This window comes from Grammomys surdaster, unplaced genomic scaffold, assembly GCF_004785775.1.
Source record: "Grammomys surdaster isolate TR1022 unplaced genomic scaffold, NIH_TR_1.0 213, whole genome shotgun sequence".
Lineage (NCBI taxonomy): Eukaryota > Metazoa > Chordata > Mammalia > Rodentia > Muridae > Grammomys > Grammomys surdaster.
Genome location: NW_021604658.1, coordinates 6898071 through 6911033, shown reverse-complemented (window position 1 = coordinate 6911033; position 12963 = coordinate 6898071). Strand labels below are relative to the sequence as shown.

At 41.7% G+C, this 12963-nt stretch overlaps 1 protein-coding gene across 2 annotated transcripts in view; it reads left to right on the top strand.

Annotated features, from left to right (window-relative positions):
* Positions 1-5009, top strand: part of Hlf (HLF transcription factor, PAR bZIP family member) — a 56258-nt gene extending 51249 nt beyond the window's left edge. The window contains exon 4 of one of the 2 annotated variants that reach the window (XM_028772456.1): positions 588-5009. In XM_028772456.1, the coding sequence (XP_028628289.1) occupies positions 588-803 (216 nt within the window). In that variant the 3' untranslated portion in view covers positions 804-5009. Of the gene's footprint in view, positions 1-584 lie in introns of both variants that reach the window. The other variant, XM_028772455.1, reaches the window with a different exon arrangement.
* The last annotated feature ends 7954 nt before the right edge of the window (positions 5010-12963 follow it).

Below are 12963 nucleotides of genomic sequence, written 5' to 3'. Positions count from 1 at the left end.
CCCTCTCTCTCTCTCTCTCTCTCTCTCTCTCTTTTGGTTTTTGTAGCCCTGGATGTCCTGGAACTCACTCTGTAGACCAGGCTGGCCTCAAACTCAGAAATCCGCCTCTCTGCCTCCCAAGTAAGATTTTATCTTAAAGAAGGGGTGTTAATTCATATAAAATTTATGTCTGTTATTGAGACATAGCACCATATTGCTTTCCAGTGACACAGTCCCAACTTAGAGAAGCCTACATGTGCATTCATGGGAGAAAAAAAAACTAAAAAAAAAAAATGGTCAACAAAGAAAGTGAAGAAAATTAGAATGGAAGTTAGGGTGTGTGGTGAGCCTTCAGCGTTCAGCTGAACTCTCAGCTCTGCCTCACTGGCACACAACTGTGTTGGGAAAGCCTGTTGCGACAGGTTGGTCCTTTCTCTGGGACGGAAGCCATGGCAGGCAGACCAAACCCTCAGACATGTAGAAGCTGTAAAGGAAGGAGACAGAAATTAAGAAGCCCAGGATGGTGTCTCAGCACACCCCTGGCTGCCACCCAGTGCTGCTGAAACCTAATATCTTGTTTCTTTTTTCCTTCTGTAACTAATGAGCAGGATGACAAGTACTGGGCGAGGCGCAGAAAGAACAATATGGCGGCCAAGCGCTCCCGTGATGCCCGGCGGCTGAAGGAGAACCAGATCGCAATCCGGGCCTCATTCCTGGAGAAGGAGAACTCGGCCCTCCGCCAGGAGGTGGCTGATTTAAGGAAGGAGCTGGGCAAATGCAAGAACATACTTGCCAAGTACGAGGCCAGGCACGGGCCCCTGTAGGATGGCATTTTTGTGGGCTGGCTTTTGAATAGATGGACAGCTTGTTTCCTGTATGGTAGCACCACACCCAAACCAACCTTTCTGACATCAGCACTTTACCAGAGGCATAGACGCAACTGACTCATATTTTGGTGTGCATCTGTTGCGTATGTATGTTTGTATGTGTGTGTATGTGTGTGTATGTGCTTATGGTCCCATGTATGATCAGCGGTGTGCATGTGTGAGTGTGTGTATGTGTATTCCTTCACAGTTGTCATGTAAAGATAGCCCTTTTGTTGTCTTTTAGTTCCAAACAAGAAAGGTGCCACGTTTTTATTAGACCCTGGAGGCCCCTGTGGGGTTTCCTCTCCTTCCTTCCTGCTCCTTTCTGCCTTGCTCTGTGTTCCTGTGATCTTACTTTGCCAGGGTCTACGTGGCTTCAGGAAGCAGGGCCCTGGATCTCAGTCATCAAGACCATAAGCTCTTGTTTCTGTTTCAACCATGAATTACCATGCTAAAAGGTGCATAGCATACCCTAGCACTACGCTGCAGCTGAATTCCTTCATAGGTTGCCACTCCCTTCCCTTTTTCCTCCCTACCCTTTCTCATTGTCTTCAAATTTAAAGTGCTGTTTAGATTTAATAGATTCCCGTATTTACTTACTGCTACCTACTAAGTTTCCTTTTAATTCTACCAACCCCAGATAAGTAAGTACCATTATAGAACACAGAGTGTGTTTTGCACTGTCTGTACCTAAAGCAATAATCCTAGTGTACGCTAGAGCATGCTGCCTGAGTATTAACTAGTGGACGTAGGAAATTTCTCCCTACCTAGGAATTTCACTGTCTTATAAAAATCAAAAATAAAGTAATGCATTTGCGCATGACCAGAATATTCTCAGGACAGGGAAGCAGAGGGCAATGGAAGGCCTAAGAATGAGGGGTTAATTTATCAGTATGTAAGCCAAAAAAAAAAAATACTGCATCTTGGAGAAGCCTTTGCCATGGGTGTGCTTCGTTTTGCTGTCTCCCCTTCCCACACCCAGCCCTTTTCCACTTTTCTAGTTCACTTTTTCCATTTCTCTCCTGATATTCAAAACAATTGACTTAAGATTCAGTTCGCCCACTTTTTTTTTGTAATATATATTTTTGGGATGATATTTTGCTGTTTTTAGAAATCAGTTAATTAAGTTGATGTTTTGTAAAGCCCCCCCCGACCCCCTGTGGTGTCCTTTTTGAATGCCTCACAGATGAATGGTTCTGGAGCCCATGTTTCTTACCCTCTGTTTGCTTTGGAACATATGTGCGCCTATCAAGTGGACTTCTGAAAAAAAAATGAATGTAAAAGACACTGGTGTATCTCAGAATGGGATGGTGTTGTCACAAACTGTGGTTTATCCAATCAATTTAAATGTTTACTATAGACCAAAAGGAGAGATTATTAAATTGTTTAATGTTTATACAGAGTAATTATAGGAAGTTCTTTTTTTGTACAGTATTTTTCAGATATAAATACTGACAATGTATTTTGGAAGACATATATTATATATAGAAAAGAGAAAAAAAGGAAAACTATTCCATGTTTTAAAATTATATAGCAAAGATATATATTCACCAATGCTGTTCAGAGGAGTGCTTGGGGTTTTTTGAAGTCTTTAATATTTTAAACCTATTACTGACACATCAGCATGTTTTCTGCTTAAAATTAAAGTTTTATGACAATACTGAGGCTTGCTGTGACGAATCCTGCTCCAATGCTTTCTTGTTTCTTATTAGGTCTCAGAAGGAAGTCAGTTAACATCACCCAAAAGCACAAAATGGGTTTTAGTCAAATATTTATTGGATGATACAGTGTTTTTTAGGAAAAGCATCTGCCACATAAATGTTCACTTCAGAATTCTGAGTTGAGGGAATGGAGTGTTGTTGCCAGAGCCCCAGATGATTTTGTTCTCTCTCGGCCGGTTTCATCTCATGCAGTGGAAGGTTGACCTCAGTGCTATGTGTATGGCTTATAGTTGACTTTAAAGATGGCTCTAATTTTGTTTTACTGAGTTGTATAATGTCAAGAGAGTCTGCTGTTTTTTCAAAGGCACATTTTGTGCTCAATTAAAATCCCCTTTCATCCAAGGATGTTTTCCGGTCTCCTGCCTCCACAGTATCTGAGTTCTCTCTACGGATCCAGTGATACCCTCCTCATCCCTCCCTCAGCCACTCCTCTGTCTGTGTCATAGTTCTGGAGACCTGTAGGGTTTCTTCCCAGGTACCTGTTTTGTTCCAAGCCATAGATCACGGTGGGAGATGAGAGAGTGGGAGAATTAAAATACTTTTTCCAAGTAAACTACTGATAAAAAAAATTGCTTCAATAATTTTGCATAGAACTGCAGAAGAGATAATTCATTAATAGCCATGGGACAACAAAGAGTTGGTCTTTTTGAAGATAGGTAAAGAGGGTGATTGCAGAACTGTTCAGTGACAGTATTCACCAGAGCAAAGATGAATATATTTAAACTTAAGTAGAGAAGTATTCAGGTGTCGCACTGTGACACACCCAAATTCATGGAACCATCCAGTAGTCACTGAAGAAAAGCATACCTGGCCTTTCTTGGAATTGTTTTTACCAAAAGAACATCACAAATGTTTTCTGCAGAAGACATAAAAAGACCATAATAAAACTTATTCTTTTGTATACAAGGAAAGGTTTTAGAAAACCTACCTCATTCAAAACAAAACAAAACAAAACGAAAAAACTCAACACTTTGGAATCTCCACAGGTGCCTTATCTGTAGGTAATTATCACACACACACACCCACTCCCAGGCTAACTTCTCTTTGCCCACGAACAGTAACTAGATGAGGAAATGCCATTCAATGTCCTGAGAAGCTAGGACCCAGGGTCAGATGACTGCAGCAGACCACAGCCATTAGGAAGTCCCATTGTCAACTGTCACCGTTTCAATGTAGGAATCTTTCCATGGTTAATTATTTGCTCATTCAAAATGCATCCGAGCTGTTGCATGCCCCGTCATTCGGCCATAATTTGAATAGAGCTGCATAGTACTTCCTGATCAGGTCACATAGTTTCATTATTCAAGCATATTCTCAAAGAAAGTTAAGAAAGAAAGAAAGAAAAAGAAAGAAAGAAAAAGAAAGAAAGAAAGAAAGAAAGAAAGAAAGAAAGAAAGAAAGGAAGAAATCAGAGTTTCTCTCTGCTGAGGTTCCCCTGAGGGGATGGGAGGGCTATGTACGACAGTTTCCAACTCTAGAGGGATTAGTGCTTTGGGTCATTCACAAACCACATCAGGCATGGCTGGGCCAGGCCTTTGTCTCTAAATAGAACAGGCCTTGAAGGAACCATCCTTTGAAGAAGAAGGGCCCTATGTTTGAGAAAAGCATGATGGGACTCAGTCACCAGGTGAGTGGGAAGCCAAATAAAAGAACCCAGAGGTTCCTTCTAACCCATTAGCTTACTGTGGCAATTTACATTAAGTCTAAACATACCTTTGAAAGGGCTACAGCCTCATGCCTGGATGAGCTGGGGCGAGTTGTAAGTGGCAACATCTCTCCTACCCAAGGATGAAACAACTGGCGTTGTGTAAAATACAAATTATACTTTGCTCTTTCTAAAAGTTCGTCTATTTTTGCCCTTAGTGTTCCTTTAGAAAAAGTCAAACTTTTGTCAGAGTTAAATAGTGAGATCCTCAGATAGTGTGTGACCACTCTGTGTGTGGCTCGTCTTCACCGGCCAGGATTGGTTTCCTGCAGCTGACTGAGCTGAGGTGTGATGCCCTCCCTGTGGTAGATACCTTCTTCTCTGGCTCTGACTGTACTTGGTTCCTGCTGGAGGCTCCTGAGTATATCCCTCTGGGGAAGCCAAATTCAACTCCAGGTGTTTGGTAAAATCAGTATCAATAATAAATGAACAAAACTTGTAGGTCTTGATGGACTGAAATTTTAGTAACTACAGTTGATGCATTTTTTCCCAAAATATGTGTTTGTATGGATGTTCAAGTGGAGGTATAAAATCTGTAATTTTTTTAGCACCTCACCAGACATAACAATTAGGTATTATCCTTTTGACAACACCATGAGAATTGCATCTGTTAAACAGGTTCAAGTTAACGGGAGGTTAGTGTAATTGTATACCATGATATTGGTGGTATTTATGCTGTCAAGTCCAAAACTTCATTTGTTCTTCTAAATGTTTAATAAACTGAATTTTTTTCCTTTTTTCATGTTTTTTTTTTTTTTGTGACCAGGTGGGTACCAATTGATTTTGTTCCTACCACCATAACTGAGAGACCACTTACAGAGGTTTGCATACATGATAATTATGTTGTCTAATTAGAAATAATGTATCATTTATTGATAACTTATATATTAAATACTTCACTATACACATGGAATATTTTAGTCCCAAAATAACAAGAAAGCATACAATGAACTTACAATTGTTACACATCAGGAAATGACAGGAATTGCCAACTAGGCAAGTTAAGAAGCTTAACTAAGGGGATGGAGAGTTGACTCAGTGGTTAGGAGCTCTGGCTGCTTTTCCAGAACATTGACCCAGGTTCAATTCCCAACACCCACATGGCAGCCCACAACTACCTATATCTCCAGTTCCAGGAGATCTGGTACCCTCTTCCAACCTTTTGGATGCAAAACTTACCAGTGCATATAAAATAAAAATTTTAAAATAAAAATAAAAAAGCGTTCTTAACGTGATGGAGATAGAAGCGACAGCGGTCACTACTGACCCGTTGAGTATGTGCCACATAGAAGGAGACCTCGGAAGCTAGTTTGGGTCTGTGTTCTTGTTGGGTCAATAAAATCATCCAAGGGTTTATAGAGGCACAGATCAAGCAATTAGAAGCTGATTTGAGTTGGGATTCAGAAATCTGAATTGTGTTTAATGCTCCCAGCTAAGTCCCACATATGAACAAACTCAGATGACCCTCAAGATCTGAAGGGGAATGGTTCCGGAACCTCAACGGTGACCAAAAATTCTGTGACACTCAAGTCCTTTATATAAAATGGTGTGGTGTTGCCGTGTAGCCTATTAAATCTAACTGATGTTATAAGTCACCTCTGAGGTATCTCCGCCAACTACAGGGTAAACTGCTATGTAAGTAGATGTGTTTATAGGCAATGAGAAAGAGAGGAAAGTCTATACGAATGCAGTGTAGACACAACCATCTCCGAACCAATTACACAGCACACAAGAGCAACATCCAACTTGAGACTTCATCTAGTACTTTCTCAAGCATGTCCATTTACAGGAAAGAAAAATACATAGAAAGTTTGCAAGAACGTCTTTAAATTTGGTCCATGCACATGTGCTTCCTGGGAATTCTTGGTTCTCCAACAGGTCTACCAATTTGACAGCTGGTTAAAGTAAGCTAATCCCTGAGCACACTCAGGTTTGCCAAGAGTTCCTCGAATGCTCAGCAGACCTTGCAGGAGTGAATGGCAGCCGCCTAAAGGCCTTTGTGTTCCTTCATTGTCCTTGTCATTGTTCAAATTCCCAGAACCTCAATACAACTCTTAGCCCTATAATTACCCTCTCCAACCTTACCCTTTGGACAGCTAATTTGATGGGGTTTCAATTCCTTACAACCAGCTCTGTCTATCTAGTAACTTTATAGTTAATGTTTCTGGATTGGAGTATTAATGTCATTTTTAATATCATTTACATTACATAAGAATACACACACACACACACAAAGCACTTGGCAGATCTATAAATCCCTAGGAAAGATGAGTCGCTCACCCATACTGTCCAGTCCCTGCCCTTCTTCTTGAACATTCCACAAGATAGATAAGAAGCTTCTGGAATGAACTAGCTTGGGATTAGTGTCCTCTCTCTGGCCTTTGAAAATCAAATGAGCAGCAGGAGGGACACAAGGAAACAGAGAGCCCATTTAGCCACTTTGCCCCTCAGGCTAGATCCCCTAGTAAGATTTCTCTCTCAACTTAGACCAGGAAGTGGATTGATGGTCAGGCAGCTGTATTCGTACCTGTTATGATTTGACTGAGTAACGCCCACCACAGGCTAATGGTCTGAATTTAGTCACCATCTGGTGACACTATGCTTGGAAGTTTCAAAACCTCTGGGAGATGGGACCTAGAGGGAGAATGTGTATCCCTGGGATGGATGCTTGGATGTACTGTCTCCACCTTCCCTTCACTCCCCAACACCTCTCCTTCCTGTCCGACGTAAGCTTCTCTCTCTGCCACACACTCCTCCTCCCATATCATTCTGCCAAGCACAAGGACCACATGACCATGGGCCAAATGCTCTGCCACCATCAGCCAAAATAACTGCTACCTTCTTTTAAGTTGTTTTTCTTTTTCTTTTTTTAATCTGCTATCTGTCTGGTCACCTCAATGAGAAAAGTAACCTAGCACACCTCTGGGATGGTTAGTGTCAATTGTCAACTTGTTGACTTAGAACCATCTGGGAGGTGAGTTTCTGAGTATACCTGTGAGGGATACCTTAATTAGGTTAATTGAGATGGAAGACTCACCAAAGGTTGCAGCATTTCATGGAACAGGATCCTGGACTATGAGCTGAGCAAGCATTCATCACTCTCCTCTCTGTCTCTTGTATGGATGCAATGTGGCCAGTTGCCCCAAGCTCCTGTGACTGTCCTACCATGGTAGACTGAATGCTGATCTTGTGATAGTAATCAACCCTTCCTGCCTAAGTGGCTATTGTCAGAACATTTTATGGTAATAACTGGAAAAACAACAAAGACAGATTCCTAACGATCATCACACGACCTTCCACCCACCCCTACCCCCCAAGATAGAGTGGCAGTGCAAGCACTGGGGACTTTCCTACCCCATCATACCCAAAGGCACCCCAAGTTTGTACAGTGCAAGTAAACAGAATGTTTGTGGGGTTTGGCTTTTGTTTTTTGTTTGTTTGTTAGTTTTGTTTTTGCTAACATAGCTTCATTTCAGTTCTGCAATTTCTTCAATCAGAGTGCAGCCCCTAAAGCCTTTTCTATGAAGACTCCCCAAACTGAATTCCCAAGATATAAAAGACTCAATACCAGTACCCTATGGTTGAACCTACTAACCAATTGGGGACTGTGCAATTTTCCTTGGAAGTAGAGGGTGGACTTTGAGAATGAGTCACAAGGCACAGATACAATCCAGTTTCATTCCCTGGAAATCTGTTGTCTTTTCCTTTGTCAGGGTTTCATGCCTCTGGAAGGGGTGAGAGAAGAGACATGGAATAGAAGATCTTCCCATGAACCTCTAGTGAGGAAGCAGCGCTTGGGGGAGGGGGAGGGAGACTGCTTGCTCCCTTCCCTATGATGAGGATCCCACCACGTCTGAATAGACCTGCACAAGACGAACCTTCCCTCACCAGGTTTTCTGCACAGCCCTTTTTCAGGACCTCTGGGCTGTAAGCAGAGCAGAACAAAGAAATAGGTTTCACATGGCAAGCCTTGACCAGAGGTCTGAAGTGTGGGATGGACTTGTGTGGCATTGCGACCTGACATCTCTTTATTCCTAAAGGGGTACTTTGTGACTCAACCTCATTCCCTGTGGGTTGGAGGAGGGCACTACTTGTCATTCTCAGCCCTCTGAGCACACACTCTGATGTTCTCAGTCATAGCTAAATAATCTACAGAATGAATGCCTGAAGCAATTTGCCGATTCCCTAGCCTGAACTCCCGAGCTTTTCCACCCACTGCCCCTGAAATGGGAGAGTATGATTTGGAAGGCAGGCGACAGTTTGGGGCTGAATCCACCTGAGACAGTCCTACCTTTCCCAAAATGAACCTCCTTCACCTGGCATCTAGTTCTTAATTTTTCTGCTCAGAACTTTGCAGGCAAAATGAACGTTCTTTGACAACGCTCCCTGGCAACACCCCCTCGGCGTCTGCAGCTGCCTGCCTCTTCACCGGGCAGCACTGTAGAACCCTGTGACCCTTCTTCCAGGTCACCTTCTCTCACAATTACAGACAGACCGGAGCAGAAGAGGAGACACAGAAGAGACTCATGAAAGAACTCTTAGAAGACCAAAGTCTTTTCATCCTTTTGAGTGAAGATGACTCTTAGAAGTAGCGGTATGTAATTTGAAAGAGGAGACAGGTGGGTGTAAAGAAAGAAAAGGAACCGTTCCTTGGTCTTCCAGCTCCCGGCGGGAGCCGTGGATCTGAGATATTTGTGTGCTGAGAGTCCTTTTCCCTCTTAATATCATGGTCTTTCATCTCCCTTTTTTCCTTTCTCCTCCGCTCCCGGCTTTCATACTTACCTCCCTCTGTGTGCAGGGGAATAACTGCCCAGGGATAAGAGGTGGGAATGGTCCCAGGGAAAGTGAGGTCGGGATTCACGGCCCCAGGCAGAGGATGGGGAAGAGCAAAGTCCGGATGTCAGCCAGAGACCTTCCGGCCCTCCGGCAGCAATCTCAAGTTACGCGTTATGGTTTTAAGACCCATTCACTGAAAAATCAGTATAATTTCCCAGTTTCAAAGACTGATCCCAAGCCTCTCCTGGCATCATTAAATAATGTTTGCACCCGAAGGTGCACTTTCTGTGTTCCAGTTAGCAATTTTCTTCACTCTCTGGATGAGAAGTCTGTGGTCTTGAGAAGAAAGGTGACTTGCAGAATGCTGTTCACAGCGCCACACAATCACAATACTTTCCAGCCCACGGTGTTTAATGCAGCACTCCCTGTCTCTCCTTTGGTTCTTTTCCCGTACTAGACCCAAGGCACAAAGTTGGCCTGATTTTTGTTCTACAGATTGAGAAAAGAGCACAAGGAGACCTTCATCTCTCTGTCCACTCTCTTCTAGGATGGAGTCTATGCTCTAAGTATCTAAATCATGCCCACTCTTCATTATAAATTGAAATTACTTTCTGGGAACTGTCCTGTACTGTCCCATGTTGGCAGTGGTTGCTTAGACTTTCACCCCATGTCCACTGAAGGCTGATTATGTCATTCTCTTGTGGTCGCTAACATCCTCTAGTGTGAAATACATCCATTCACAGTGTAGCATGTCCCAAAATGTGCCAGCATCTCTGATGACAGAGCTTCCATGCCTGATACTGTGATAACATCTAGCCCTAACTACTTCATTGTATTGTCATTTTGGAAAAAACAAACAAACAAACAAACAAACAACAAAAACATGTTTCAGTATTTTCACAGATTTGGTTTGCAAAGACTTTTTTTTTTAAAAAAGCACAATCTTTTTGGTTTTTTACTAAGATTAAGTAAGGAGACACAGCCAAGAATTGGGGTAGGAGTGTGGTTTAGTCAGTAAAGTGTTTGTCTTGAAAGACTGAGGACCTGAGTTTGATCCCCCAGAATGTACTACAAAATAGAAAAAAATAAACAATAAATAAAAATTTAAAAAGCTAGCTGTGGTGTTATGTACTTGCAATCTCAGGGCGGGGGGGGGGGGGGAGACGAGTTGATCCCCAGGATGTCTTGGCTAGCCTCCTAGACTACTTGAAAGGCCCAGGACAACAAAAGACCCTGTCTCAAAACCAACCAACCAACCAACAAAACAAACAAACAAAAAACCAAAATAGATTAGACTTAAGGAACAACAGTTGAAGTTGCTTGCCAATCTCTAAATCCATTCATACACATGTGCTTGTACACATGTGAACACACACACACACACACACACACACACGCACACTCGAAACACAACAACAAACTTGGAAAAGAATCTAATCTTAGAGGACTGTTACTTATTGACACCTTCTTGGCATGTATAGTCTAACCATAATGAAACATCCCCTCAAGGGATCACACTTAGTAGGTGCACAGCAAGGATCACCTTCATTGGGTACACACAAAAGTCTAGTGGTAGGATGGGTCAGCCCTGAGTATAGATAGTAAGAGGCCTATTAATCAGAAGTGATTTGTGGTTTGTTCTGTCTTGTTGAAATAGGATTTTGTATCTCCCAGACTGGCTCCTAATTAGTCATGTAGCTCACGATGACACTGACGTCTCTATAGTCCTGCCTCCGAGTTCCAAGTGTGGGGAGTACAGGACTGTGTCACCATGCCTAACTGGAAGTGATCTCAAATGAGATAATGTTACTATTCTTTATTATCCAACCATTTTGTCTTTTCTCAGAATAAATTTATCCAAGTATTTGCAGAATACAACTGGAATTATGAAATGTCTGCTGAAGGTATTTTAGTGGAAAATTTTAGTTGTCGAAACTTGGGATGCTGCGAGAGATTAGACCCCAAAGGAAAACAAAGACATCAGGGTGTTGTAATTTGTAGGAATCTATTGGGAAATGAGAGTTTTAAAAATGAATCACTGCCAATCTTAGAGACACATGATTATTCAAATTCTTTTCGGAAAATTCCTATTTGTAAACCTGTTGCTTTAGGTGAAAGAAATTTTTAGAAATTAGATTGTCAAAGTTCTCCAATTGACCACACATGAAGAAAGCTTGTTGTGAAAAAAAGCCATCCCGGCCATTGACTGAAACCCTAAAAAGTGCGATTTTTGACAGCCAGTAATTAAAAAATTTACCAATATTAAGGTATAAACAAAAATCTATAATAACAATTTTGAAACAGGTCGATACATAAGTGTGAGTTTTTCCTTTATAAATAGACTGATGAGACTGGGAAGCTAGCTGAATCAGTAACATGCATGCACCAGGACCTCAGTTCTTCCCCAGCACGCACAGAAAACGCAAGTGTGGGGGTGTACATTTGTAATCTCGGCATTGGGGAAACAGACAAGAGTATCCCTGGGCTCAATGGTCAGCCAGCCTCATCAGTGAGCCCATGGTACCAGTGAGAGGCTGTCTCAAAGAACAAGGTGGATGGTTGCTGAAGAAAGATACTAAAGGTTGGCCCCTGGCCTCTACACACATGTACGTGCATATGCACCCACATGTATACAAACATAGTAACAAAGACACATACAAAATACACTAATAAGAGAGTTCTGGTAGTGTTACATGCCTGCAATCTCTGTTCCCTAAGACTCTGAAGCAAAAGGATCATGATGAGTTTCAACCAGCATCTGCCTTAAAAACAATGAACAAACACAAATTAATGAAAAATTAAAAACATAGTGATAACTACTCTTTTTTTCTGATTTGTTAAATTTATTTATTTTACTGCCCTGGCTTTTTTTTTTTTTTTTTTTAGATGACATTGGGTAGAGGGAGCAAATCATGGCTTTCTATCCAATAATAATACTTTTTAAAAGGTTCATCACTACTAGAAATAATTACACCAGACAGAGGAGAGGAAGTTAAAAGCTAGTTGCTTCCCATGCAATGCTGGCTATTCCCCTGCTGGGGGGATCCATTCTTTGACAAGATCTCCAACACTCCCGCAGAAGTTTGGAAACAAAGTTCAAATGATATCTCTGGCAAGGAGGTGTATTACTTGAGGCTACTTATTAACTTTAAGTTCACTACCTCTGGTCCTCATCTGTTTCCCTAAGTCTGAAATGAGAGGGGCATTTTCTATGCTCAGAACTTCCTGTCGCATGATGGAAGATGTCTATCATGACATTGACATTATTGACATCTCAGGCCAAGACAATTTATTAGGGAGACTACCTTGAGGATCATAGAATGTTAAGCTACATCCCTGGTGTTTACCTACTAAATATGAGTAGTACTTCCCCAACTGTGACAATAGGATTTCCCATCAGAAATCACTCAGCTGAAACCCACTATATGAGACTGAGGTCCAGCACTGTTTTGTGGAAATGGCTTTCTTCTATGTTGTTGAAGTTGGCCAATGTTCCAACTATGGCTGAACTCTCCCTCTCTCTATCCCCTTTTCTCCTCCAGAGCCCCCCAAACTAGAAATAATAACATCTATTCTGATTTGATATAAAGTTCCCAAAAGATAACACACATGGAAATGGCGTTAGTAGTTGTGCAGGGTTAGTATGATAGACACTAGGTCAAGAATTGTAACAACTCAATTGTGGGGGCAAATGTATCTCTTCAAAGATACATGCTTCAAAGATCTATGCTTGGTTTCCTCTTTATTTCAGCCTCTCAAAACTTAATTGTCCAATTAAAGGTAATTTCTTCTTTTCTAAATTAAAATAGGCTCTTCCAATCAACACAATCTATTTGGAGATCAACTCAAAGGACACATGTTTATGAGGCCTCTCTCTCTCTCTCTCTCTCTCTCTCTCTCTCTCTCTCTCTCTCTC